Source organism: Colobus angolensis, unplaced genomic scaffold (genome assembly GCF_000951035.1).
Source record: "Colobus angolensis palliatus isolate OR3802 unplaced genomic scaffold, Cang.pa_1.0 Scaffold42, whole genome shotgun sequence".
NCBI lineage: Eukaryota > Metazoa > Chordata > Mammalia > Primates > Cercopithecidae > Colobus > Colobus angolensis.
In genome coordinates, this window is record NW_012117599.1 from 6,336,624 (window position 1) to 6,363,868 (window position 27,245).

A 27,245-nucleotide genomic window follows, 5' to 3' on the forward strand; every position below is an offset into this window, starting at 1 on the left:
TGCCCCGCGCGCCCCAGGGAGCGGCAGGAATGTGACAGTCGCGCGCCCGCGCTGCGAAGCACTCCTCGCTCGGCTCCTAAGGCTCTGGCCCCTCCGAGCTGAGCCGGGTTCCACCGCGGGCTGGGATCCCATCACCCTCCAAGGCCGCCCGTCCAGGTACGAGGAAGCTGGAGCTTCCGGGGACTAGGTAGGGGTGAGACGGACCCGGCCTTGACACCTTGGAGTGCCCCGCTCTGCAGGGCGCGGTGAGCGTCCTCCGTGAGTTGTACTTGGCTGTCAGAGTGTGTTGTGTAAGAAGGGATGGCAGTGAGGTCTGCTTGTGTTTCCGGTGTGGAGCAGGAGTTAACGTTGTTCAGGTCGTTTGAAGGAACTTGCCGATTGTTCTGGAGATGGGTTCTAGGTAGGTGTGTGACTCCCCGTGTGAATGGCTGTCAGGTTTTCTATCTGCCTACGTACGTTCTACAGGTTTGGGAGGGTCCCTCTTAGAGGTTAGGCTCAGGACCGTGAGTCTCCTTAACAAGGTAAGGGTTGAGGCCTTAACCGTACTGGAGAGGGTAACTTGTTGCCCCTCCAGATAAAGAATGGTGCTAGGGAATGTAGCTACAAGCAAGTAGGCACTGAGAAGACACTCATTATTTACAACAGGCATGCCCAGCACTTTACAGTTTATAAGACTCTTTACAGCGACTGGTCTTTTATCCTCCCTACAGTCTTGTGAGGAGGGTGCTGTCATCACCCCTGTTTTTCAGAGGAGGAAGCAGAAGCTTAGGTGACTAGCTTGTTGGAGGATGATGCCTTGAAGGAGGGTAAGACCTCTGCATCCAGACTCCTCTGTCTTCCCTTCCACTCGTCCCTGCCTGCCAGGGCTTTCTCCTCTGCACTGCCAGGAGGAAGGAAGGCCACTGGGAAGGCATGCAGATGCTGGCTCCAGGGTGGGGTGGCTGTCCACTGCGTTATCTTTGGGGCAGGGTATCTCCTCAGATGGGCACATTCCTGTGATTTAGCTCGACATTCTAGGAACTGAAGCAAGGGACACCATGAACTTGGGCTCCTGATGCCAAGGAGCAAGGGTCCATTTGTCACAGGAATGTGATGGATGTCTCAGTCACTGCGGTTTGGTGCCAGGCTTCTGGCAATTGAATGTGTGAAACAGAATTCCATGACTATTGATGATCTGAGGAAAGCCAGAGGTGGCATGGGGACGTTCACTGTCCTTTTTGCCCTTCAGTTTACCAAGCGGCTATTGACGTTGTTTTCTCTCTCAATCCCTTCTAATTTATTGCGTGATATCTCACTTGATATTTCATTTAATATTCTGTATTCATATCCGACGTTAACTTTTATGCTAGACAGAAAGGTAGAGCCTTTGGGAATGGGGTTTGCTGGTGCAGGGATGTGGAACTCTGATTTATTTTCAGTCTCTGGCTAGCTGCCAAGCTGCTGTGTGTGACGCTTCTCCTGCACCCGTCCGCCCTCATGTGGCCTCCACTGCTGTTCAGGAAAGGGTATTTGATCTGAGTTCTTACATGACCTTGGCAGGCCCAGAGCAGCACCCCCGCCCCCTCATTTCTAATAGTCCCTGCTTGTATGTCATCATGTGACATCAAGTTTTTTTTTTTTATGGTTCTGAAACCTGTGACATGTTTTGAGTCAACCTCTCACCATTGGTGAAACACTGCTTAATATTAGATTCACGAATTTATTAAAGATTTATTGACTATCTACTATGTGCCAGGCACTGTGGTGAGTGGTGGGGAGACAGCAGTGAATACAACAAATGAAAACCTCTGTCCCCTCATGGATGGGAGTCTTCTTGGTGAGACATAGGATGTCAGCAGTCTCTCTTCAAAAGGGGGGTCTTTGAAATTTGCCCCTTTGTACAAGAGTGTGGATGCACTGGCTGCCTAGAGGACACCACTCAGCAGCTCCAGTGGAGAGGACCAGGAGATGATGGGCACAGATGCAGCTCTGCGGTTCCTTAGACAATTGCAGGCTGCTGTTCTCCAAGTTCATGGTGTCCCTTGCCTCAGTTCCTAGGATGTGGAGCTCTAGGATGTGCAGCTACACTCTGTGGCTTGGCCATGCACAGGGACCAGGGCGGATGGAAACCTTGTGGCCGGGATGCATCAGAGCGAGTTGAGTGTCCACCTGCCAGCTGGGACATTATGGAAAAGACATCTCAGTAATAAGAGAGACAAAGCTGGACAATTGCGGTGAAACTACCACAGCGTAGTGGGTGGAGAAGCACAGAGATCCTCATATTCTTATGCTACATAATGGATATGCTAGGTACTTGCCATTTTAAAAGAAGTTGTCAGGGGCACCTGTGGCTCACCTGCCATGACACAGCTCCAGGATGCTGCCCATCTGTTGCTGTGAGTGGTTGCTTGGTTTGCATTTTCCTCTCCTTGAGGTTGTGAGGTGGGCTGGTGGCACAAGACAAGGATCAGAACTGTCAGCAGCCTTTTCTTCCTCTGGTTGTCTGCTGTGTTTCCAGGAAATGCTGCTGGAGCCTCCTGGCCATGTCTAGCGCAGGGAGCACATGGAAAGCCCTGGTACCAAGTTATCTTACCAAGTACTGAAAGGGGCTGGAGCTCTTTGAGGCCCCAGTCACCTGCATATTGGATTGTGTGCTGTCTCCTCTTCATGCACATCCAGGAGCTCACACATGGTGGTGGCCTGATGGAGACACCTATCACTTCCCAAGAGGACTCACGCCCACGAGAGGACAGGGGTCCCATAAATTAAAAGAAGGGGAAAAGGAAAACAAGCGTGGAGATGGAGTGGAGCCTGAAATGAGGCTTGATGTGTGCAGTGTAAACCTGGATGACCTAGATGCTGGTATAGTTACCCAAGTAGGGCCGTGAATGTGGAGGGAAGCCTGGGTCTTAGCTCTGCCTGCACCTTAGCACTGCCTGAAGCACTCAGGGAAATGCCAGGACTGGATGCAGAGCAAACAAACTAGCATCTCTGGGGGCGTGCTCGGCACGGGTGTTTTCAAAGCCCCCCAGGTGGTTCTAACGCATAGCCAAGGTTGACAACATAAATGCTGTTTCCTGTAGGCAATGGGAGAGAGGAAACCCTGCAGGGCACAGCCAGCGGTGTCTTCAAGATGAAAGCAAAGTGCTCAGGAGAAAAAGCATTCTTGGCACAAAGAGAAGTGGGAAGTTTCTTTTAAAGATCCCTGAAAAAGAGGTGAGAATAGTGAGTTTTCGGTGGTCTCTTGAAATGACCCTCCCTGTAAGTGCAGTTCGGTAATCATGGTTTAGCGAGCTGTGAACAGGAATTGTCTAGCCATGCTGATCTCTGCACATTTGGTATCCCAAACATGAGAACTCATAGATCCCTGAAAATACAGCCAATGACTAATGACCAAGAGTTAAATGAAAAGTTAGATGGTGTCACTTCCCATCAGTGAGTCTCACCTCATTAAAACCCAGCACCCCCCTTAATGCAAATATTTTAAAACACCCCTTTTATAATTTTGAAACGATATAATGAAACTTATCTACAACATAACTTTAAAAAATCAATGTAATACTTAGATGTTAAGGAGAAATAAAAGCAATTTGTATTAAAATGATGCATTTCCATGTGCAGACGCTTGAGCTAAGCTGAACTACAACCTAGTGAGGTGAGCCGATGCTTTCTATAGACTGCAGGACAGCTGGCATGGGGTGGGTACAGGTGAGTCTCGGTGGCCATCCAAATGCCACTGAAGGATGAGTGACTCTTGGTCAAGGTCTCGATGGTAGCCAAAGGCCATTCTTCTCTCCATTTTCACAGTGATTGCATTCCTGAAAAATTTAGTGTGTATAAACTTGTGCCAACAATATATGTATTTTATATAAATGTGAAAGGGAGTTGGGGGGCTAGGTTTCAAACACTGTAAATATGTTTCCATTAACGTCTGTGAGACCCCTGGAGGTCATGCAGGACAAGTCTTTACTGAGCAGAACTGCCTGTGTTGTTCCAGATGTCAAGCTTCAATGGCCTCCGATGCTAAATGCATCCTGATGACCCAGGGTCCCCTTCCCCACAGGTTCTGAAATGCTCCCTCAAGGGTCATACCCACCCCAGGGAGAACCATTGCTTTCCCTGCATTGCTGGGTAGTGAGTGATTAAAGTGCCCTTGCAGGCGTGGGTGCTGAGATAGCAGGGCACCGGACATGCCTAAGCCAGCCATCAGGAATGCACTTCCGTTACTTGCTAGAGGATCGTAGAGGTCAATTAGAAATCAGAAAGGTTGGTGCTTTGTATGTGGGGGCGAACGGCCACGAGGGAACTTTGAGGGGTGGCAAGTCTACATCCTGATGAAGTATTCCTGGTGCACTCAGTTGTGGCAATTTATGGAACTGTCCACTTAAGTTTTGTGTGTTTCACCATGTGCAATATGGTGAAAAATATTTACCCCAATAAAAAATTATAGAAGTGAAAACAACGTAACAATTCTTGTAGAGAAGGCTTAGTCCTCTGAAACTGTCTGTGGATCCCAATCTGAGAAACAGCTGTTCTTGCCTGACTGTGAAGCAGTGCTCCAGGGAGAAAGGTCTCTGGTTCTCAGTCAACTTTTTGACAAGTCCAGTGCAACAGTGGCCTTGGCATCGTAGCCCCTGGTGGCTGGAGGGGAGGTGTGTTGGAGGTACAGGGGAGGCTGGGAAACCCAAGGCACGTCATTTAGAAAGGGGACAAAGGACAGGAGAGGAGGCCCACCCCTGTCTCTGGGTTCTGGTTCTGTTGTCCAGGAGCCCTAGGAGGTCTGTAGGGGTGAGGTGGAAAAGTCAGGCGTCAACCTAGAACCTAGTGGTCAAGAGGCTTGGGGTAGGTCCATCCCCGTCTGTGGTATCTGGTGACAGTGATCCTGTCTCACTGTGTCTCATTGCCCCTTTTGCTCTTAAAATCCACATGCCTTAGTTGAAACCACCAATCTTGTGGCTTTTCGCCTTGTATTAGCTCAATAATTGAGATTTCATAGCAACACCTGAAACCTCTTGGGAAATTTTTACTTTATCTTCATATCCTTGTGCATCCCCCCGTGATAAAAATAAAACTTTTCTTCTCCCATTTATATGGGTAAATAAGCCTTTGATAACTATGAGCGAGGCTTTAGGATTCCTCTAGTGGTAGGAACGCTGCCAGGCTTGGTGTTTCCTGGGCTTTCTGAGATGGTGAGTGAGCTTCTGTTTCCCTGTCGTGGGAGTGGTTGCTCATAGTTTGGTAGAGCTGTTTCTCTGGGGGAAAATCAGAGATGACCACATTGAACACACAGTTGGGTTTTTGGGTTGTGTGCATGTGATAGAGTGTGGGTGACTAATCTCCACAGTGTGGAAACCATTGTGTCACGTTTGGAACATAACACAGTGGTCCCCAGAACGCTCTGTGGTTACTTCCACACTTTCCTGCTCTAGCTTGGGTATGGAAGTTCCTGGGTGGGCTCTGTGATCATTAGGGGTAGGTTACTCTACCCCTATTGGTTACTCTAATTAGAGGTATGAGTGTGTGGGGCCCTGATGCTTCCATTTCTCATCAGAATTGCATAGAGATTATTATGGACATTTACTTAGGACAGTGCCTCTTGGATTTTACCTCCCAGGGATTCCTTCTGGGAAATAAAAAGCAAAGGCTCAACCTAGCCCTCCAAAGCAGCTCACTGTAAGTGATGCCTCTTTGAAGCCTCATGTTTTATCTTAGATCGTGGAGATTTTTCTTTCTGCTTCATAATATAGCCATGTTTGCTCTAATAGAAAAATAACTCCCCCGAGAAAATCTGTGGGTAAAATTAGTAACCTAGGGAGATAGACTTCAGGCTCTCCGGCTGTCTGTAGCTTCTCCCTGGGAATTTGTGGATTCTAAACCAGGGCTTGGGTAAGTATGGATGTCTAAATCAACAATGAACATATTGGCCCCCAACAGAAGACCCCTTCCAGGAAATACTGTCTTTTCCATAAGTGTGTGGTTCTATGGCTTTGTAAGTTCCTTTTATCGTCTCTTTCAAACTGACATTTTTGTTTTTAACAATGATGGGGACTTTTTAATGACTGTCTGAATTCTTATAACAAAGGAATAACGCAGGAGGTCAAGGCTGCAGTGAGCTGTAATCACACCACTGCACTCCAGCCTGGGCAACAGAGCAAGACCCTGTCCCAAAAAACAAAGAAACAAAGGATAACAGGAGAACATCATAATTATGGGCTTGGTTTCAGTACTGTAACACATTCCCCATACAAGTTTCCACCGATTTTCAGTAGAACACGTGGGCTGTAACATTTCATGAGCTAAAGAACCTGCTTTAGCTCTTGTTTTTTCAGGACTCATCCATGGCCACTTCTCAGTTATGGCAGATAAGTTGGAGCCTAATTTTCTGAGTTTTTCTCCATTACATCAGATCTACACGTATACACATATTGGTTAATATTAGGGATGAGAGACTGCATTAAATGATGCTGTAAATGCATTTACTTATCACTCCATGGGAAGGTGGAAGAGTGTGTTGCTATCAGGTGGAAATGTAGAAAGTGCAGGGAGGATTTTCTTGTAAATCTCAGATTTGGGGCTTGGCTATGTCAGGTCCCCGGAAGAGGGAGGAGTCACCTACTGCTGTCTCTTCTCTCCTCTTGGGCCTCTGTAGAGGTTTGGCCCTGTGCCTTGGAGGGCTCTGCTCTTGCAGCTTGGACAGACACATCCCTCAGCATGGCAAGAAATGTGGAAGGTCAAGAGGATGTGCCCACTTGGCCTAATCCTAATCCACCAGCCCCCCTGTTCTTAATCATGTCCCTCATGTACCTGGGACCCCTGAATTCCCTCTCCAAACACCCTGGGCGCTAATTCCAGGGCCTGTGTGGTCAATCCCATGGACTCTACTGCCTGGTTCATAGACTTGCCAGGGCTGTACAGAGCGGGATAGACACAGGTAGACTTTGACGTCTACCTGTGTGCATGCTCAGGGCCCCTCCCAGTATGAAAGGCTGGAGACAGAGGAATGGAGATTAACGTAGCTAGACACAGCAGGAGTCACGTGGTGGGACTGCTGTGTGCAGGTCTCGTGGTGAGGACAGCGCAGCCTGTGTTTGGACAGACATGGAATGCCAGGTGCCAATATGAGCTTCCCCCAGCTCTGGGCACCTCTGCTGCCACTGTTCCCAGAAGTGGACCTCCAGGAGATTCTGATACTATCGGGGGTGCCTCTGCTGTGTGCCATCTTGCCTGTGCCTAGCTTCTATCCTAGAAGGCAGGGCTCACAATGTGGGGGAATTCCTCAGAATAAGAATGGAATTCCTCCACATTGTGGGAAATTCCTCAAGAAAAAGAAGCTGTTTAATAAATGCACTGTGGCTACAGAGCAGGAAAAATGCCTCCTTCCCCTGCACTAGGCCTAGGCCTTGAGGAAGAAACCTGGGTTCCTGTGATAGCCCCTCTCTCCCCAGCTGCCACTTTTCCCGTGCGTGCACTGGGTATGAAATTCCTTGCAGAGGGACAGGAAGGCGTTGTTGGATGACGTCAGTATTTCCTGGAAGGGGGGCTTCTGTTGGGGGCCAATATGTTCATTGTTCATTCTTGTACTTAATTTCTACTTTTGTAATTTGTTTCACGTTACAGTTTCTCCTTCTTGGACTAGTGGGAAATTACTTTATGCCACAAATATGCGTTTTGATTTTATCTTTAATCAACAAATAACTTTTTGTGTCTGTTGCACGTGCTACTGTAGTCATGTTGTGATACGCCAGTGTTTCCAAGTACGTCATGATCACCAAACAGCCTTGGGGGCCGTATTCGGGAAGATCTTCACAATCGCAAGCTTCTGGATGTGATTGTCACATAAAGCCGTGGTGTGCTGCAGTGGATGGACAAGGCCTCCGGAAGTGGGGATGACCAGCCTAGGCCTCAGGTCCCCCTAGGATCTGGCTGATTCCCTGGGTCTGGACATCAGCCTCTGAGCACTCCCTGCTGTCTTTCTTGGAAGCTGCTACGGAGAGGACGTTAGCCAGTCCGGGGGTTTCACACATAACACAGGCATCCTTGCTCGAAGGCTAAACAGGGGGAACCGTATGCTGTGGCTTATTAATGTATTCAGTACGTTAATCCTTCTCTCTTTCTTGTTTTATTTTACGTGGGAAATTCAATCTGAAAAATAACACAGTGGCATACACACATCTGTGACTTTTTATTGTTACTGGTATTTTCTAAAGGTACGTTTTGAATCTTACTATAAGTCATTCAAAAAAAATTACACTGGACTTTGATTAACTCGTTCTGAATAAGGGAGGTTTCTTTACCTAGTAGGCCTTCTGGCAGTAACATTTCTTAGTCTCTAGTCCTGTTCCTGTAGTTCCCACTCCTTGGGGTCATCCCCACCCCTCAACTCTGTCGACAACCATCTGGGTGTGAACTCTTTATCTAACTCCTTATGTAGGATTCTACCCTCTCTTATATGATTCCAGCCATCTCCAGACCCCAGTGACAGTTCCCCTTGCAATCCTATTCTCTGACCCACACCCAGTACGCTTATTCCATCCTTTCTCTTCTTTGATTCTAGGCTGGGTTTTCATCCCCGTGTGTGTCATGCAAAAATGGTGGGTAGGTAGGTAGGTAAGTGGATTCCTTCCTTCCTTCCCTCTCTCCCTCCTTCCTTTCTTCTACAAGTATTTATTGAGGTCTTATGACAGACGTGCAAGATGTGTAGGATGGGCCTCCTCATGGGTGTGGGAGACGGGAGGGTCTGCTCTGCACTGCTTTCTTCCCTGGCCCAGGTAGGGAAGGCCAACAACTAGGGGAGCTACCCAATGTTGCCAGAGCCAGGGGGCCCAGAGCCAGAAGTTGGAGGCACCTCGGTGCATTGCACCATGGAGAGCCTGTGTCACTTGTCACGCCTGGCTTTGGAGGAGCAGATGTCTACAAGGACCCTGGGAGAAGCTTCTGATCAGAATCAACTCTGAGATGGTCAGAAATCCCAGAAGCTTCCAGGCTAGGACTGGAAGATTTGTCTTGCAGACTCAGGAAGTGCCATAGAAGTGCATGGAGGTGGAATGGCACAGTGCTTGTAAATGGCAAGGCTGGGAGCCAGCGCTGGACACAGAGCCAGCTGGACGGTGAAGGCAGAAGAGTAGGGGGTGCTGACCCTCATCCCAGGGGTCAGGCAGAAGGGGGCGGTGGGATGGGTCAGGTGCTGCAGAGATGTCCAGTGGGCTGGAGACGGAGTGCTCTTGGCATGGAGAACCTAGGGTGGGTAGCAGCCTGGGCAGTGCATCTCAGAGGAACAGCGAGCTTAGGGGGCACATGGTGGTCGCTTCAGCAGTGGATGAGTGGTGGAGACAGTGAGTGTATACATTCTTAAGTGAAGTTTCTGGGGCAAGAAAGGACGGAAAATGAGGCCATTAGAAGAGTGTGGGTAGTCACCTTCTCTGCAAGAAGCTTCCTGGGCCTCCGAAATAAATCCATCCCCTCCCCTCCTCCGCCCCCTCCCCCATTCCATACATTTTGGTGTCATTCACTATATAATTCCCAACAGCTGCTGTCATATCTGGGGCACACCCACAGGGGTCAGTCAGGAGGGCATTGACCTAGGACTGGGAGCGGGAGGATGTGGGGTCTCCCCTTTGAGTTTCTGCTATGATATGATTCCAGTTTATGGGCCAGCGCACTTCTGATACCTTGTGTTGTGCTGTGTATGGCCTCAAAGTGAATAATAGCTTGGGATTTAGTTTGTGTAGTCTAAGGAAAATACTTTGTGTTGAATTAGTCAGGCTGTTTTATTGATGACCATTAAAAGGCCTTGTGCTTAGGTTTTACAAGCTTTTCTACGGCTCAAAGAGATGATTCAGACAAGAAAAATATTAGACTCCAAAATACTAAAAGAAAACTGCAAAAACACAAAAACAGGTGAATTAATGGTGAAAGATCTGTAGGATATAGCAGTAAGGCTACCACAATGCGGCTTTCTGAGGCTGTCTTAATGTGATATGGATGCAGGTACGTTAATATGCTTGGTAATGGAAGAATGAGGATACCTGCTTCTTAAACAGGGCCTGCTCATTTTTTTCTGGCCTCTGGTACATTTCTCTCTGGCAAAGCTCAAGCTCTGCTTTCACTGAGATGATGCACTGAGACATGACATCCCTAGAGGTGGTTTGATTCATTTCTGCACCCTGGTGTCTGGCAAAGTGCCACGTGCATGTGTTTAATCAAAATAGCTTGTGGTTGTCAAGCTCTTGGTATTCTTTTCTCCCTGTGATTTGATTTCCTGAAAGTATCTTGTCCCCAAGGATTATGGAACATACACTTGTTAAACACTGTACTAATTTTCATGCTCATTTAAATGTCATGACCTTTCTGACACCTTGATATGGTTTGGCTCTGTATCTCCACCCAAATCTCATCTCAAATTATAATCCCCACGTGTCCAGGAGGGACCTGGTGGGAGGTGATTAGATCATGGGGGCTGTTTCCCTTATGCAGTTCTCATGGTAGTGAGTGAATTCTCATGGGATCTGATGGTTTAAAAGTGTTTGGCACTTCCCCAGTTGTTCTCTCTCCTGCTGCCATGTAAGATGTGCCTGCTTCCACTTCCACCATGATTGTAAGTTTCCTGAGGCTTCCCCAGCCATGTGGAACTGTGAGTCAATTAAATCCTGTTTCCTTTGTAAATTACCCAGTCTCAGGTTTCTTTATAGCAGCGTGAAAATGGACTAATACACACCTCTTGAGATCCTCACAGCAATTGGTGCCTTTGGACCTCTTCATTCACACTTCACTCATGTGTTCTTCCTTCCTCAGGTAGACGCACCCTCTGAAGATGGTGACTCCCTCCTGAGAAGCTGGACCCCTTGGTAAAAGACAAGTCCTTCTCCAAGGTAACAGGGCTGAGTTGCCCTAGGGTCCCATGGATGGCCTTTTCTCACAAATGACTGAACTCCTCCACGCTCAGATCCAGGCACCCTGGACTATCTCCCGTTGTATGCAAAAATATTTTATTTCTGTTGACTCATTACTCTTTGGGGCAGCTTGATGGTTTTATTAAATTTTGGAAAGAGGCTTCAGCCCCAATAAGAGTCAATGCCTGTCTGCTTTCCCAGGTCACTTTGGCTGTGCTAGAGTAGAGACTTGGGAAATGGTGGGTTCCAGTGCTGTGTCCAAACTCTCCCAATTTCAACCCCTTCCAGGCCTTGCTGTCCATTTTCACTCCACTGTCACTGCATGTTCAAATTCTTGCTTTCTGCTTGAGTCAGTACTGCTCACCTCGTCCCAGGAGACCTGGGTCTAAGATGCTGTGGGTGACACCCTCTGAGCATCTTTTCTGAGCTGTCTGTCGGTACCTAAACCTGCCCCCCAACCTGGCCCTTGCCCTCCCTGCCCCGACCTCAGTGAGTCTGGCCCAGTCCATCCCTGATTCTCCCCTCTGGCCCCAAGCGTTCTCAAATATGCCCCCGCCTGCCTGTCTGTCACTGCAGCTGGCCCAGCCCTCATCGTCTCTCCCATGAACTTCTGTGGTGGCCTGCTCTCCCTGGCTCCCCTGTCTCCACACAGGTGCCAAAATGTCTGCAAAAAATGGAGATCTAACATACCTTAGCCCATGGCTTAAAACCTGTACATGCTTCTCTGCCACCTGCAAATGACAGTCCCAGTTCCTCATCAAACCTTTGCGTGTTGTGGGAACCTGGGGCTTCTCAGCCTCCCCCTCAGAACCCACCTCTGGTTTATGCTCCAGAACATGATGTTGTTGGACCCTCCCCTCTGCCTCCTCCAGGCTGAGGTAGCTCTATCTCCCCTCCTGCCCTGGGCGTGGCTTTTCCTTCCCTTCTGGGGAAGGAAAAAAAAATCTCCTTCCCTTCTGATGTCCTCGCTCCCTTTGGTCATGTGACCCTTAACGCCCATTCCCAAGCTCGTAGACACCCCCACATCACAGTCTAACTGTGTGTCCATGTTTCCTGTGACTGCTGAGCCCCTGGAGCCAGGCCGTGGGACCTTTGTTCCTATTTTTGTTCCCAGAGCCAAATAGATATTTGATGTATAATTGTTGAATGCAGCAGTAAGTGAATAAAGACATGAATGGTTAACTGAAAACATTCTCTCAAAACTGTTATTTGTCATCAGAGCATGGGCCGATTTCCAATAGCTAAGATTTGGGAGTGACCATTTGCCAGGCACTGTTCTAAGCTCTTTGCATGTGGCCATTGATTTCACCCACATAGTGCCATCAGTGACATGCAGTCACTGCATTGCTTGTCAAAAGGGGGAACTGGGACATGGAGGCTGAGCTTTTACTCAATGTGCCATCTATGTTGAGGGACTTCTGACTTGTGTAGCCATTCAACTGTGAGCGCTATGGAGGCCAGTCAGCCTGGCCCTGCCTTGGAATTTCTGTTTTTCAGGGGCATAATGGGGTTTGTGTTGATTTTTGTTGGGAGTGTGTGGGTTAATCTAGATACAACCCTCATCTCCTTCCCTTCTGATGTCCCCGCTCCCTTTGGTCACGTGACCCTTAACGCCCATTCCCAAGCTCAGTGCTGACTCCTTGCCTCAGGGTCCTGGGGATCAACATGGATCCCACAAGCCTACTCCTGAGAGGACAGGGCCACTCCCACCCCCCTCCACCCCCCCGCCGACTGTTTCCCAGAGCAGCTCTGGGGCAGTAGTAAACTTGGACCCAGGGGCCATGGCCCTTTGCACTTTTATAGTCTATTAGAGGAGGATGAGGTCCAACTTCAGCTGGTTCATTGCCCCTTGTGCAAATGAGCACACTGGGGCCCAGGGAGAGTCGTGTCCAATATCACCCTGCCTTGTGGTACAGGTCACCAACCTCGGACCTGTGATTAAACATTGTCCACAATCAATTTGGAATTATTATCTCATGATACACTCCATAAAGTTCAGTCACACATCTTCTTTTTCTTTTCCCTTGCCTAATGATCAGACAAGCCAGATTCTTGTGACTAAATGAACCGAGAGCTGGCAGTGTTCAGCTGATTTTGCAACGCCCTTATTTTGTTGTTGATAAACTAATGCAAATAGCTAGTTGGCCTGGAACTGGTGATTGGGAAACATTTTAACCCTTCTTTCCTTCCTCTCTAGCATAAAGACTTAAAACACATTTCATGCAGTCAAAGAAAGAGCTCATAGACCAGGCTGCTGGGCTTCAAAGGCTTTTATCTTATTTAATAATCTGAAAATAGTTTAAAGTTAAATATGGTAACAATACTAGTATTCTAGACTATTTTGGGAAGCCAGTAATGTAAATAAAGGGTCAGAGTTAAAAGATATTGAAGGAATGCAGTTTTACTACTCTGAGGTAGGTTTCAAGGCTTGAGCCAGGCTTAGGGATCATCATCCTGATACTGGGGGTAAAGTGAAGAGAATATGAATGGGTATGTCTCGCATGGTTAGATAATCTTTATTTTTTCCCCTGTATTTGTTTTAAAAAGCATGTTGTAACTTAAAAAAATACCTATACACCTTCTTCTTTTTTTTTTGAGATGGAATCTCGCTCTGACACCCAGGCTGGAGTGCAGTGGCATGATCTTGGCCCACTGCAACCCCCGCCTCCTGGGTTCAAGCAATTCTCCTACCTCAGCCTCCCAAGTGGCTGGGATTACAGGCATGCACCACCACACCGAGCTAATTTTTGTACTTTTGGTAGAGATGGAGTTTCACCATGTTGGCCAGGCTTGTCTTGAAGTCCTGGCCTCAAGTGATCTGTCTGCCTTGGGCTCCCAAAGTACTGGGATTACGGAGGTGAGCCACCACGCCCGGCCACAATACATCTTCTTAAATAGAACATTTTCCAGCTAATATTTAAATGACTGCATGTCATTAGAATCTGAATGAGTGTTGTGTTAAAATATTTTGTGTTTTCATATTTATTTACTTATAGCTACAGATAAGAATATTGGCAAATTTAATCTCCCGTAAAAATTAAGAGGCAGATGTTTTCAAAGCACAGAATTACATAGTTTACTCTAGACATTGCTCCTAAGGTTGAGCAGAGGGGATAAGAGTTTTTTCTCTTTTCTCCTTTCCTCTTTTTTTCATACAAAGTTCATTGTAGATATTTTAGAAAGTATAAAAAGCCCCGACAAGGGGAAACCCACCCAACCCAATTTTAATATGTTGTTATCATTTCTTTTAGGTTTTTTTGGGTGCATTTCTGTGTAGCTATATCCTATTGTACAAGCAGTTCAGTATCTTGCGATATAAAATGAAGGCACGACCTTTGAGCTGGCCAAAAGTGTGGGGTGATTTTTGCAAATGCGTCCTGACAGCAGGGGACATAAGTGGGGAACAAATCCTCAGACAAACGGAGGCAAACTGGCTGAGGGGCGAGTGCGTAGCTGACTTTAGATGTAAACTAGATTTGGGGAAATTTAAATGGGATGCAAGACTGGAAATGTATAATGGGAACAGAAGGTAGAAATGAAAATCTTAAGTTGTTGAGTTTGTTCTCAATTTTGTGAAAACTCTTTATCCCTTTTCATTCCCCACTCCATTTTTTAACCAAAAGTCAAACATGATAACATTCATGATGTAGAAAAACCAATTCATCAGTTTGTCTTGGCGGTGAGGGTGGGGACAGGGATGGTGTCGGTATATTTAGTTTTGGAGATTTGTTGGAAAAGTAACATTTTTGCTTTTGTCTTTCTTCCATTCCTCCGTTTCTCCAGGAGAATATGAAAGTGTTACTCAGACTTATTTGTTTCATAGTTCTACTGATTTCTTTTCTGGAGGCTGGTAAGTTAAGTATTTCTTTGTGTTCTTGTCTGCTAAGAAAATCTGTTATTTAGAATACATGAAGTGCCTTCCCTAACAGTCGTTTCTCATACTCATTTCTGTTGAATCCCTGGGCACAGAGCCTCCTGGTCATAGACCTGTATCGCTGGAAGTTCCTTTCAGCATCTTCCTCTCATTCTCTCACACAGAGAGTGGGAAACTGAGGCCCAGTGAGGTTAAGAGCCCAAGGTCATGTGGCTAGTTTTGGAACAAAAGCTAAAATCTAGGTCTCCCATCTAGGTCCAGGCCTCTTTCCACTGGACTGCTGATTGAAAGTGTGATACAGGAAATTCTGACTTTCATTTGGAGGAGATATTATGTATAGTCTTTATGAATCCACAGCTGGAAATCATCAAGATACAGTTCTTTTTCTTTTTCTTTCCATTTCTTCATTTTCTCTAATCTGTTCTCTGTGTGCCAGGTGCTAGCTACTGGGGATACAGCAGGGAATAGTGCAGACAGAAATACCTGCCTGCATAGGGTTTATATTCTTGTAGAAGACAGAGATAACAGCTAATAGATAAATATTGTGTCATATGATGGCAAGTATAGGGAGGAAAAAAGCAGGAACAAAGAGTATAAGGTTTTGTCATTAGAGTGGGCAAAAGGTTAATTTTTTGAATGTGGCCAGAAAAAAACCTCCCTGAGAAGTTGACTTTTGAGTTGACCTTAAGGAAGGGGAAAAGAGAGCTATTTGGATATCAGATTGGGGTGTGGAAATATTCCAGGCAGCATGTGCAAAGGCCCAGAAGCCAAGAGTATTTGGCATGCTTTCAGAATAAAAATATCAGTGAGGCTGGAGCATAGTGAGAGATGAGGGAAGTCATAAGGGGCCAGGCTATCTGGGTAATGGCAAGATGGCGCAGGGTTGATTATATAGAATGTTGCACCCTTTCTTAGGGTCTTAGCTTGTAGTCTGGCTGAGATGGGAAAACTGCAGGGTTCTTTGTTCAAAACCAGAGAGGTGATCTGACTTATGTTTTGATTCCTGTTTTGAGACTAGAACTGAGGGAGCCAAAGAGAGAAATAGAGAAGCCAGTTAACAGACAAGCCATGATGATGGCTTTATCTAGGCAAGAAATGTTGATGGCTTGTCAAAGCGTAGCAAGGAGAAGTGTGAAGCAGAGAAATTTTGAAATATTTTGGGAACAGAATCAAGAGGGATTTGGAGTTGGGTCAGATGTGAGGTGTGAGGGAAAGAGAAGAATCAAGAATTATCTTAGGAAATTTTGGCCTTAGCAAACACAAGGTGAAATTGCCATTGATGGGATGGGGAAGATCAGGTTTTCAGACTGGACGTGTTAAGTTTAGCTGTCCATTAGATGTTTAAATGGTGACTTTGAGTAGGCAGTCTACAGCCTGAGGGAAAGGTCTGGGTTGAATATTTAAAATTGGAGACTTCAGCAAGCGGCTGGTATAAGAACCATGAGACTGAATGGGATCATGGAGTGTAGTTAGGAAAGGTAAGAACTTTAAAGACTGAGCCAGAGATTGACTTAAATTCCTTGGTCCAGTAAGTTTTCTCCCCTTTGCTGAGGGGCTCCATGTGTGTTGGAGCATATCTTCAACATTAAGGCTGTTTACAACTCTGCCTTAGCCTTCACTTCCTGCTTGTGTATGACCTCAGAGTCATGCAGAAATGAGAGTCTGGTGCCTTCTATGCAATTTCCTGGGCATGCACACAGCCCTGCTTACATGGGCACCCTTCTAGGTTCCCCAGGAATGTGTCAGAGCTTTTCAAAGCCCTCTGGAGGTTATGGCTCTGGTATTGCAGCTTTTGGCAGCTGTAAAAAGCAATTAACACTGAGTTTTTCCAGCAAACACCTTGGGGCTAGTGCTTTTTCTGTGGAGCTCTTGGTGAGGTTGATAACAACACCACCCTATGAATGTGACTTTGAGGACCTACTGGTCAAGTCAAAGAGTGGCAATGCTCTGGAAATGGGACTTTTTGAGGCGCTCCAAACCCTCTCTGTTCTTGCAAGCCTGCTGGTTTTCAAAGCCTTTGTGTCTGCAAAGCTCCTGCTATTCATGGCTGTTGTAGAGCTGGGAAGAGTAGGATGGGAGTCATTTAAGTTATAAAGCTACAAACCCTGCTGATCTGCAATTTGGCGTGTTTCTGTTTGTTTCCTTAGTTTCTAATAAATGCTCTTCTGGTTATTGCAAGCCTTTGATTTTTGAAAATTTTTGCCAGTCTTTTTGTTGCCTTTATGGAGAAATGATTTATGAGACCCCCCCCCCCACCATATTGGAAATCCTGCAAATTCAATTTCTTTGAGTAGAAGATAGTATTAATAGATATAGGGCAATTCAGGCTATGTACTTCTTCTCAAGGGAGCTTTAGTAGTCTGGAAAATTTGCTTATTTCATTTATGTTATTAAATTTATTGGCATAACATTGTTTATAATATTCCCTCATGACCCTTTACAAATTATTTAAAAAAGAGATGTCATCTCTTTTTTTTCCTGATTAGTCTGGCTAAAGATTTATCAATTTTATTGTTTTTGTGGAAGAACTGGCTTTTGGTATCTTTGCTTTTTCTTCATTGTTCTTCTGTTTTCTATTTCGTTGATTTCCTCTCTGATCTATATTACTGTTTTCTTCTTACTTCTTCTGCTATATTAATTATGTTTTTTATTTTCTGTATCTTACCATATTTTGACATTCTGGAAGGTGTTTCATATCTAGGGAGAGACTGCCCCACCAAGGGCTAAGCAGTTCCTAGGTGTGTTGTGGACAGCTTACAGCTTGCCCTTCATGTGAGACTGACTGACCCAAGACTGTACCCCACTCACCTCCTTATCCAACTCTCACACACTCAAACCAATATTACCCCAGCCTCAATCAACACAAGGCCAGGTACCAGAGAACTAGGGACAGCCTGTATGCCCAAAGCCTGCAAAAATGGTTCAAACGGCCCAATCTGAGGCTGTTTATGCTGCCCTGCCTTGCCTTTCCCATGGGAACCCCAGTAAAGACTCTGGCCTAGGCTTTCTTTATGTTTCTGCTTCTGCCTCCTAACCCAATCTGGTGATTCTCTCTGTGGTTTTGCGTGGTATGGCATACCCCTTCTGTCCAAACCACTAAGTAATACAAATCTTTCAATGGCATTAGTCTCTGTTTTGTCACTCAGTCAGCTCTGTTAATGAAGACCCAGGCATAGAATCTGTGCTTGCTGCTTACTTTGGAATTACTTTGTTGTTTTTCTAGTTTCTTAAGGTAGAAGCTCAAGTCATCAATTTGAGATTTTTAAAAAATATATAGGATTTAATGCTAGCAATTTCCCTCTAAGTACTACTTTCATTGAATGCCACAAGTTTTGATATGTTATGTTTTCCTTATCATTCAGATAAAAATACTTTATATTCTTTTTGATTTCTTTGACTCATGAGTTATTTAGGAGTATGTTAGTTTTCAAATATATGGGGATTCCTTAGATATCTTTCTGTTATTGATTTCTAATCTAATTCCATTGTCACCAGAGAATAAGTTTTGTCTAATTTGAATCCTTTTAAATTTACTGAGTCTTGGGTTATGGGGAAGAATATGGAAAATTTGCTAAGTTTTATGTGTGCACTTAAAAAAGAATGTAATGTTCTACTGTTGTTGGTTGGAATTTTCTGCAAATATCAATTATGTCAAATTGGTTGATAGTGTTGTTCAAATCTTCTATGTTGTTACTGATTGTCTGTTTAATTTTACTGCTTGTTCTATCAGTCCTTGTGAGTGGGGTTTCTCCAGTTTCTTGCAGAACTAATTTCTCTAGTTCTTGCAGTTCTATCAGTTTTGGCTTCACGTATTTTGAAGCACTGTTAGCAGCTACATAAACATTTGGTATTATTGTGTTCCTGTTGATTAATGACTTCTTTACTTTTTAAAAATTTATTTATTTATTTATTCATTTTTGAGACAAAGTCTCGCTGTGTCGCCCAGGCTGGAGTGCAGTGGCACGATCTCAGCTCACAGCAACCTCCACCTCCTGGGTTCAAGTGATTCTTGTGCCTCAGCCTCCCAAGCAGCTAGGATTACAGGTGCCCACCAGCACGCCTGGCTAATTTTTTTGTATTTTAGTAGAGACAGAGTTTCACCATGTTGGCCAGGCTGGTCTCAAACTCCTGACCTCAGATGATTCACCTGCCTCAGCCTCCCAAAGTGCTGGGATTACAGATGTAAGCCACCATGCCCGGCCGACTTCTTTATTTTTATGAAATGCCCCTTTTTTTCTTGTAATTTTTTTACTATAAAATCTACTTTGATAATAATAGTCACTCAAGCTTTAATTAATTTTTATTAAGGTATAGTTGACAAAATCGTATATATTTACAATGTACAATGTGATGTTTTGGTATATGTATACATTGTGAAATGGTTAATCCTAGCTAATTAATCAAACTTTCTTTTCATGAGTGTTAGCATGGCAAATATTTTTCTTTTCTTTTTAATCTATTTTTGCCTTTATTTATAAAATCTGTGTATGTAGGTGTATGTGTTCATGTTAGGCACCACATAGTTGGGCCTTTCTTTAGCCCATCTGATCATTTCTGCCTTTCAATGAGAGTGTTTAGACTATTTGAAATTTTAGTGTGATTATTCATATATTAGGGCTTAGTTCTGAGATCTTGCTATTTGTTTTTCCATTAGTCCCATCAATTCTGTTATTTTTTTCTCTTTTTTTGCTGCCTTTTAGATTAATTAGCATTTTTAGGATTCATTTTATTTCGCTTTTTGGCTTTTTAGTCATAACTGTTTGTTGTGTATGTGTTTTTTAATGACTGCTCTGGGGCTTAAATAGCCATCTCTAAGTTATCTCTGTCTGCCTTCAAGTGACACTATACAGTTTCACATATAGTACACAAAGTTAAGACAGTATATACCCATTTCTCCTTTCTTGAACTTTGCCCTATTCTTTCCATACGTGTTACTTCTTTATTTGTTGTAAACTTTATAGCATTTTCTTATTTTTTATTTAAACACTCAGTTTTCTTTAAAGAGATTTAAATAATAAGAAAGATGATCTTATAATTACCCATTTTTGTTGCTATTCCTTCTTTTGTGTAGATTCATTTTCATCTTAGAATATTGTCTTTTTTGAAGGACTTAACATATTTCTTGTAATGCAGGTCTACTGGTGATGACATTTTACAGCTTTGGCAAATCTGAAAAAGTCAATATTTTTTCCTAAATTCTAAATATATTTTCACTGGATATGGAATTCTAGGTAGACTTTTTCTTGCAGTACTTTAACAATATTGTTTTACTCTCTTCTGGCTTGTATTGTTTTTGGAAAGAAGGCTGCATCATTTTTTGTCTTTGTCCTCTGCAATAACTGTGTCATTTCTCCCTGGCTACATAGAAGATTTTATCTTTGTCACTGGTTTTAAACAATTTGATTATTATGTGTTTGTAGTTTGCTTTATGTTTCTTTTGCTTGGGGTTCATTGTGATTTGGGAGCCTGTGTATACATCAGTTTTGTCACATCTTGAAAAACTTCAAGTATGTTTTCTGTTTTCCACATTTTTCTTCTTCAGTGATTCATATTACATGTATTGAAGTTGTCCTAAGTAAAATAATTCCCTGCCCATTTTATTCTGTTATTTTCTTCTCTGTGCTTAACTCTGGATAATTTCTAACGCTGTGTCTTCAATTTCACTCATCTTTTTTTTCCCTGCAGTATCAAATCTGCCTTTAATCCCATCCATTGTTTTTTGTAACTCAACATCATTGTTTTCATCTCTAAAAGTTTTTAAAAATCTCTTTCATATCTTCACTAATCATGTTTGATCTTTCTTGTAGCATCTTGAATAATACAATAGCAGTAAACTATTTTAATTTTTAAATTTATTAAGCCTATTGTCTGTGTCATTTCTGGGTCAGTTTTGACTGATCGATTTTTTCCCTCGTCATCATTGGTGGTATGTTACTGCTTCTTTGCATGCCTAATGATTTTTTTTGAATGTTAGACATTGTGGATTTTACCATGTTGGGTGCTGGATATTTTCATATTCCTCAAAATGTTCTTGAGCTTTGTTCTGCCACATGATTGTTACTTGGAAATGGATTAATCCTTTCGGGTCTTGCTTTTAAGCTTTATTAGGATCAGGAAAAAGTTTATTCTAGGCCTAATTTTCCCTAATGACTGAGTCAGAACCCTTCTGGGTACTGCGCCTGATGCCTTGTCATTAATGAAGCTTTCCACTCTGGCTGTTGGGAACAGCAGCTGTTTCCAGCATTGGGTGTGCTCCACGTGTTACTCCCTCCAGTTCTTTTGGCAATACTCCCTCTAGCCTTGGGTAATTTTCTTACATGCTTACGCTGACTGATAGATACTCAGCTGAAAACTTGGGGGAGACTCTCAGTTATCATGAGACTCTTTCTCCCTGTCATCATGCAGCTCAAAGTACTTGGGGACTCTGCCCTGCAAACTTTTCTACCCAGGTTCTCAGCTCCATCTCTTCAACTCACTGGGCTTTGCCTGTGTTTCTTCTCGGCAATGTCATGGCCTGGCTGTGATTTTGGACAACAGTAGAGCTCACCTCCTTTCTTCCCCATCTTTCTGGGATTTCTGTCCTTTGTTTTCTGATATTCAATGTCTTGAATACCATTGTTTCATATATTTTGTCCATTTTTTAGTTGTTCATGTGAGAAAGTAAATCCAGTTTCTATTACTCCATCTTGTACTGAAAGGCATGACTCTCCTCCTACATTATCCCCACTTTTTAGATGAGTGAAAAGTGGGTGAAGGAGGTTAAATAACTTGCCAAGGGCACAGCACACAGGCAGTAAGTGACGCAACTGGACTTGAATATGCTTCTCAGACTCCCAGGATAATGTGCTTATCACAAGGTTGTGAAGCTTTTATATGTAATGTGAATTGATATATTTAATAATCGATGTATTTCTTCGTAGATATTAAATCAAGAGACACTGGCAGATTTTTTATATAAATTGCTTCCCCCCTTCTCCCTTTTAAAGATAAATGCAAGGAACGTGAAGAAAAAATAATTTTAGTGTCATCTGCAAATGAAATTGATGTTCGTCCCTGTCCTCTTAACCCAAATGAACACAAAGGCACTATAACTTGGTATAAAAATGACAGCAAGACACCTATATCTACAGAACAAGCCTCCAGGATTCATCAGCACAAAAAGAAACTTTGGTTTGTTCCTGCTAAGGTAGAAGATTCAGGACATTACTATTGTGTGGTAAGGTAAGAGAGGAATTAGTATGTTACAAACGTGTTCTAGTTTCCTGCAGTTGTTAAGGACAGAAATACTTTTAATAATGCTTAACTTACCTATTTTATTTTATTTTAGAAATTCATCTTACTGCCTCAGAATTAAAATAACTGCAAAATTTGTGGAGAATGAGCCTAACTTGTGTTATAATGCACAAGCCATATTTAAGCAGAGACTACCTGTTGCAGGAGATGGAGGACTTGTGTGCCCTTATATGGAGTTTTTTAAAGATGAAAATAATGAGTTACCTAAATTACAGTGGTATAAGGTAATTTTATTTTAAATATGACATTTCAGTTTTCCAGAAAATAAAATAGTTCCCTGGACAATAGAATGAATCTGCAAAGTACCTTTTTATTTTGCATATTGTTTTCTCTTTAATGGTGACACTTGATAGGGAACCTAAAAAGAATCGTAAGACTGCATTCACTTAATTAGAAGCTTAACTAGAAACTTACTTGCTATTGTTTTTATTTAATTTAATAAGATGTAATTGAGAAAAGTACTAGAAATAGATATTTAAAGAGAAGGCTGATTATAAGCTTAAGGTATTTAAGATATAACTATTTATTACAAAATATACTATGTGTGTTTTATTAACGATATGGTCTTCAAATAACCTGCTAGTTTCCATAACTGTCTTAAAAGTGAGTCGACTAGCTTTCCATGTAACACCCCATGTTGTGGTATCTTTAATCTGCCTAGTCTGGTGGAACTCAAATGGGGAATCATCTTGTAGAGTGTAAGACATACTAAATAAATAATATCAATGAAGAAATGAAGTGCAGTATTGTTAAGAAACTATATAGTGTTGACTTTTTTTCAAACATGTTTTTCCTGCAAAATAAATTAGCATTCACTTCTTGTACTATGAAGTCTCATAGACTTGAAAACTTAATGTCATAGGAATATAGTTAACTGTTTCCAAAAAACCAATACTAAAACTTACTCTATGTAAGGAAGTTTTCCAGTCTCTTTCTAAAAATATAACATTTGCTAAGGTGAAAAAAATGGAGTTCCTTTGACTGGTAGATTGGGGAAAGTTATTGGTTATTGGTTTTCAATGCTTCTCTCTCCCTTTATCTAGGATTGCAAACCTCTACTTCTTGACAATATACACTTTAGTGGAGTCAAAGATAGGCTCATCGTGATGAATGTGGCTGAAAAGCATAGAGGGAACTATACTTGTCATGCATCCTTCACATACTTGGGCAAGCAATATCCTATTACCCGGGTAATAGAATTTATTACTCTAGGTGAGTCCTAGCTTCAGCCTTAGAAGGTTTAGATCTGGGAAGGCCCAGAGACTATGATTGTAATATTACTTTCATTGTCCACGAAGAAACAAAATCCAAGACGACCTCAGTGATACCGCAAAAGTCACATGGCTTTAGTTTTTTTTTTTTTTTTTGTTACTAAACACTATGTAATGTTTTCCATTCCTTCTTCAGATGTAGTTTTAATTAAATAGAAACATTATGAGCTGTGTTTTCCAACTGATCTAAGAGGGTTGTTCTTTGGCATGGCTAAAAATGGTTCTTACCGAAAGCTCTGGGGCTCCCTCTGGCTGGAATATGGGAATGTTCTGAGAGCCTGCACTTGGGGAATCTCAGTGAGTCTCAGTGTCTAGCAGCAAGTATGGGTGTGGACACTAACGAGCTTTGGAATAAGTCACATTTCCAGCATCTACCTCCTGTTCGTTCTGTGTTAGGTGTTAACCTCTCTAAGCCTGTTTCCTCTTCTGTAACAAGATGATGCAATCTCCCAAGATTATTGGGAAGATTAGAGATATGGGGTCCACTAAACTCGTGTGCCTGGTGCAAAGAAATGCTTGGTGCAAAACAGCTATGCAATTAATAGGTGTACGGTGATTGTTCTTGTTCATTTTCTTGTGTCTTTCAATTCCGTGTTAACCATGTTTCATATTGAAAACTATATCACCACAAAATGAAACAAAATGCACAAATTACCAGGGGATAGTCAGAATGCTCAAACTTTTTGTAAATAATGAGATGTTGTAAGCTTTATGTAACATAAGAAGAGTTATTCCAACCAGAACTTTTTTGTAGGTTAGAGGGGTATCTATTATGCTGGGACAACAGGTATAAATTGGGACTATCCTAAGCAATCTCAGAATATGATCACCCTATAAATAGCTTCACTTTTCCAGTTATATAATACTTTATTTTCCTAAAAATATTTTTATTAAATAAAAGTTAATTCCTTGCCATGGTCCTTGCCATTCACAAGCATCAGTGAATCCTAATTTTCAGTGGTCTTTGTATCAAACCATGTTCTTGAGTCTTTAGCAGCCTGTCATTGGGTAGCTCTGGTCTGTCTTTCCTGAAACATAGCAACCAAACCAGCAAGTAGAACCTAAAAAAGAACTGGGCACTGGGGAATATTTAAGCTAGGTTAAGTGTGTTTTAGATACTCTCTGTTCCCTTTTCTGATCCCATTTGTAGAAACAATATACTCTATCCAGGGTGGGGTAATATTTTGTTTTCTTCCCAAGGCCCACCCGAATGATGCATAGTGCTTTTTGTTCACTCAAGGATTCAAAAATATTTATTAAGCATTTACTGTGTTTCAGGAACTGTTATAGGTACACGTTAGGGAACAAAAGAGAGAATATCCTACCTTCATGGTGTTCACTTTTTTTTTTTGACTGGGGGAATACCGAGTACTCAATTTTATGGTTTCTTATGGCTTCTTCATGGCCACAGGTCAACCCCCTGAAGCCAATCTTTTCATAAATAAGTCAGATTAATTTCTGGGGCTCCTTGATACTTCTTTTTGCCTATTTTAATAAATTACAGCATTATTCCATAACCTTGTAGTTCTCACTACTGGGTCATTACCACAGTCATTAAATGCAAGCAGGTCTAGTACTGATTAGCCCTGCTGGCCAATAACACCCAATTCAAGGAACTAACTTCCCACTACTCTTGCCTTTCCTGATGTGCTTTCACTTACGAGAGGCACTTGTCTGGGGCCCCAGGGACCTGGTGATGTGTTTGTTTTTCAGTTGCACCCCACTCTATGGGTTCAGAAGGTCTAGCTCTGCCCCAGGGTTCACAGGGTGCTGTGACCTCTGCCTCAGCTTTCTTCCTTCACTTTCTGCCTCCTGTCTCCTGGCATATGTGCTTTGAACACTTGATGGAGTGTCTGGCCAGAAGTAATTGAGTATATTTTGCTAAGTGTTGTCGTCACTTGAGATTCTGATCTGTAAGAGACCGACACACCTTATGGATGTGTTTCTTTCAGAGGAAAACAAACCCACAAGACCTGTGATTGTGAGCCCAGCGAATGAGACAATGGAAGTAGACTTGGGTAAGTGGGCTCCACTCAGGATATGTTGGAATCAGTTTTTTTTTTAAACGTGAGAGTAAGATACATTGTATCTTTACTATATATATAAAATCCAAGCCATTTACTGAATATATCTATAATTAGAGGGAAAGTGACACAAATTATATCTTAATTTTTTTCTATTTCTTGCCTCTACGGCAAACATCTTGCCATGTTTGATATCTCCAGCCCTGCTTTTCTGTGGACACTTACTACCATGAAAACACCAACCAGACACCAAGGTCAAAAGGCCTAGGAACCAGCAATGCTGTTGACTGGTACAGTGTTAAAATATTTAATGACAAAATTAGGGTTTGCTGTAATAGTGAATCAATAGAGCAGGTGTTACTTATCTCTGAATTAAACAAATTATATTGACATCTTAGAGAACTTCTGAGGAATTAATTATTGTAGGATAGACATCAGCAGTGTTACAATTTCAGGACTGGACTTCTTATGACCAGATCCAAGCTTTGAGTCAGAAGAGTAAGACTACAGGCCCCAAAGATGGTAGTCATTCTAGAAAAGTGCTTTTCCAAGTTAGTGAACATTTTTTATTCAAGAATAAAGAAAGAACCTCACAAGTATCTAGTTCTGCACTGTTGAGTGCAGTAGTTACTAGCCACATGGGGTTACGGACGTGTAAAATTAAATTAAGTCAGTTAATTCATTTAGTTAAATTAAAAATTAGTTCATCTGTCACATTAGCCATATCTCAAGGGCTTAATAGCCACATGTGACAAGTGACTACTGTAGAGACAAGCACGAATATAGAACATTTCCATCATCACTGAAAGTTCTACTGGAAACCACTGATCCAGAGAAAAAAAGTGATTCTTTGTATCAGAGGACCCAAAATAGGCTGGCCTTGGAATTGCCTTCTGTAACAGTAACTGCATGGCAGCAGTCAAGAACCATATAGAGGTTAGAAGGTTCATGTTTGTGATCTGCGAATTCTGTACTTGGCCAGTTCTGTACTTGTTAGTTTTGGTGGAAGGTGGTAGAAAGACATTCTTAGATAGAAACAAAAATCTCAAAACTCAAAATTAAATATGGGCCAATAGGCTCTAGAATAATGTTTTTCAATCATCTTTTTTGTTTTAGATTATTCCCCTTTAGAGTCTAAAAAGTCTTCCTCTACCTAATTCTCTTTCCTGTCTTCAAATTTCAATACCACAGTTATTTTTATATCTGCTGATATACTGTGGCCCTTTGGAGTACCACAAACCATGTAATATCTAAGGTTTTCTTGCCTCTTCCCCAAGAACCAGGTTTTGCCCTGCTGACCACAGCCCCTGTTGAAAGTGCCTGCCCCAGAAATGTGTAATTGAGAGCTCTGATGCCTAGGCTGCACTGATCTCTCAATCTAAAAAAAAAAGCTCCAAATTAGGAAGTAATTATTTTAATGTATTGTATTGACAGTGGATCAGAAGCATATAGTACCCTGTCATAAGATTATCCTGAAGGGTGTTAAACAGGCAATAAGATCCCATACCATTACTCCTAAGATGACTTAGAAAACTAGGAATTGAGAGATACTTCCTTAACTTCATAAATAACATCAGTGCAAGCCAATAGTCACTAACATTCTTAATGGTGAAATACTATAGACCTTCTCACTAAAGCCAAGAGCAAGACAAAGATGCCCATGTAACCACTATTACTGAACACAGTCTAGAAGTGCCTACTAATGCAATTGAAGGAAAAAAATAAGGTATGCTTACCACAAGGGAAAAAAGACATTTTTATTATTGTTTCCAGATCATACAAATCCCAAGAAAATTGCTGGGAAATACTAGAATTAATTCTATATAAATTAGATAACAAATTAACATTTAGAATTAATGTTCTAAAATATAAGACTTTTTTTTAGCAATAACCAGCTAGAAAGCATAATCGGAAA

General features: G+C 42.7%; 1 protein-coding gene across 2 annotated transcripts in view; it reads left to right on the forward strand.

Moving 5' to 3' along the window:
* IL1R1 (interleukin 1 receptor, type I) overlaps positions 1-27,245 on the forward strand; it is a 119,748-nt gene that overhangs the window by 85,250 nt on the left and 7,253 nt on the right. The window contains exons 1-7 of one of the 2 annotated variants that reach the window (XM_011956601.1): positions 1-156; positions 10,771-10,847; positions 14,652-14,718; positions 21,729-21,963; positions 22,070-22,259; positions 23,079-23,247; positions 25,259-25,324. In XM_011956601.1, coding sequence (XP_011811991.1) covers positions 14,658-14,718; positions 21,729-21,963; positions 22,070-22,259; positions 23,079-23,247; positions 25,259-25,324 — 721 coding nt within the window. In that variant the 5' untranslated portion in view covers positions 1-156; positions 10,771-10,847; positions 14,652-14,657. The remainder of the gene's footprint in view (positions 157-10,770; positions 10,848-14,651; positions 14,719-21,728; positions 21,964-22,069; positions 22,260-23,078; positions 23,248-25,258; positions 25,325-27,245) is intronic. The other variant, XM_011956602.1, reaches the window with a different exon arrangement.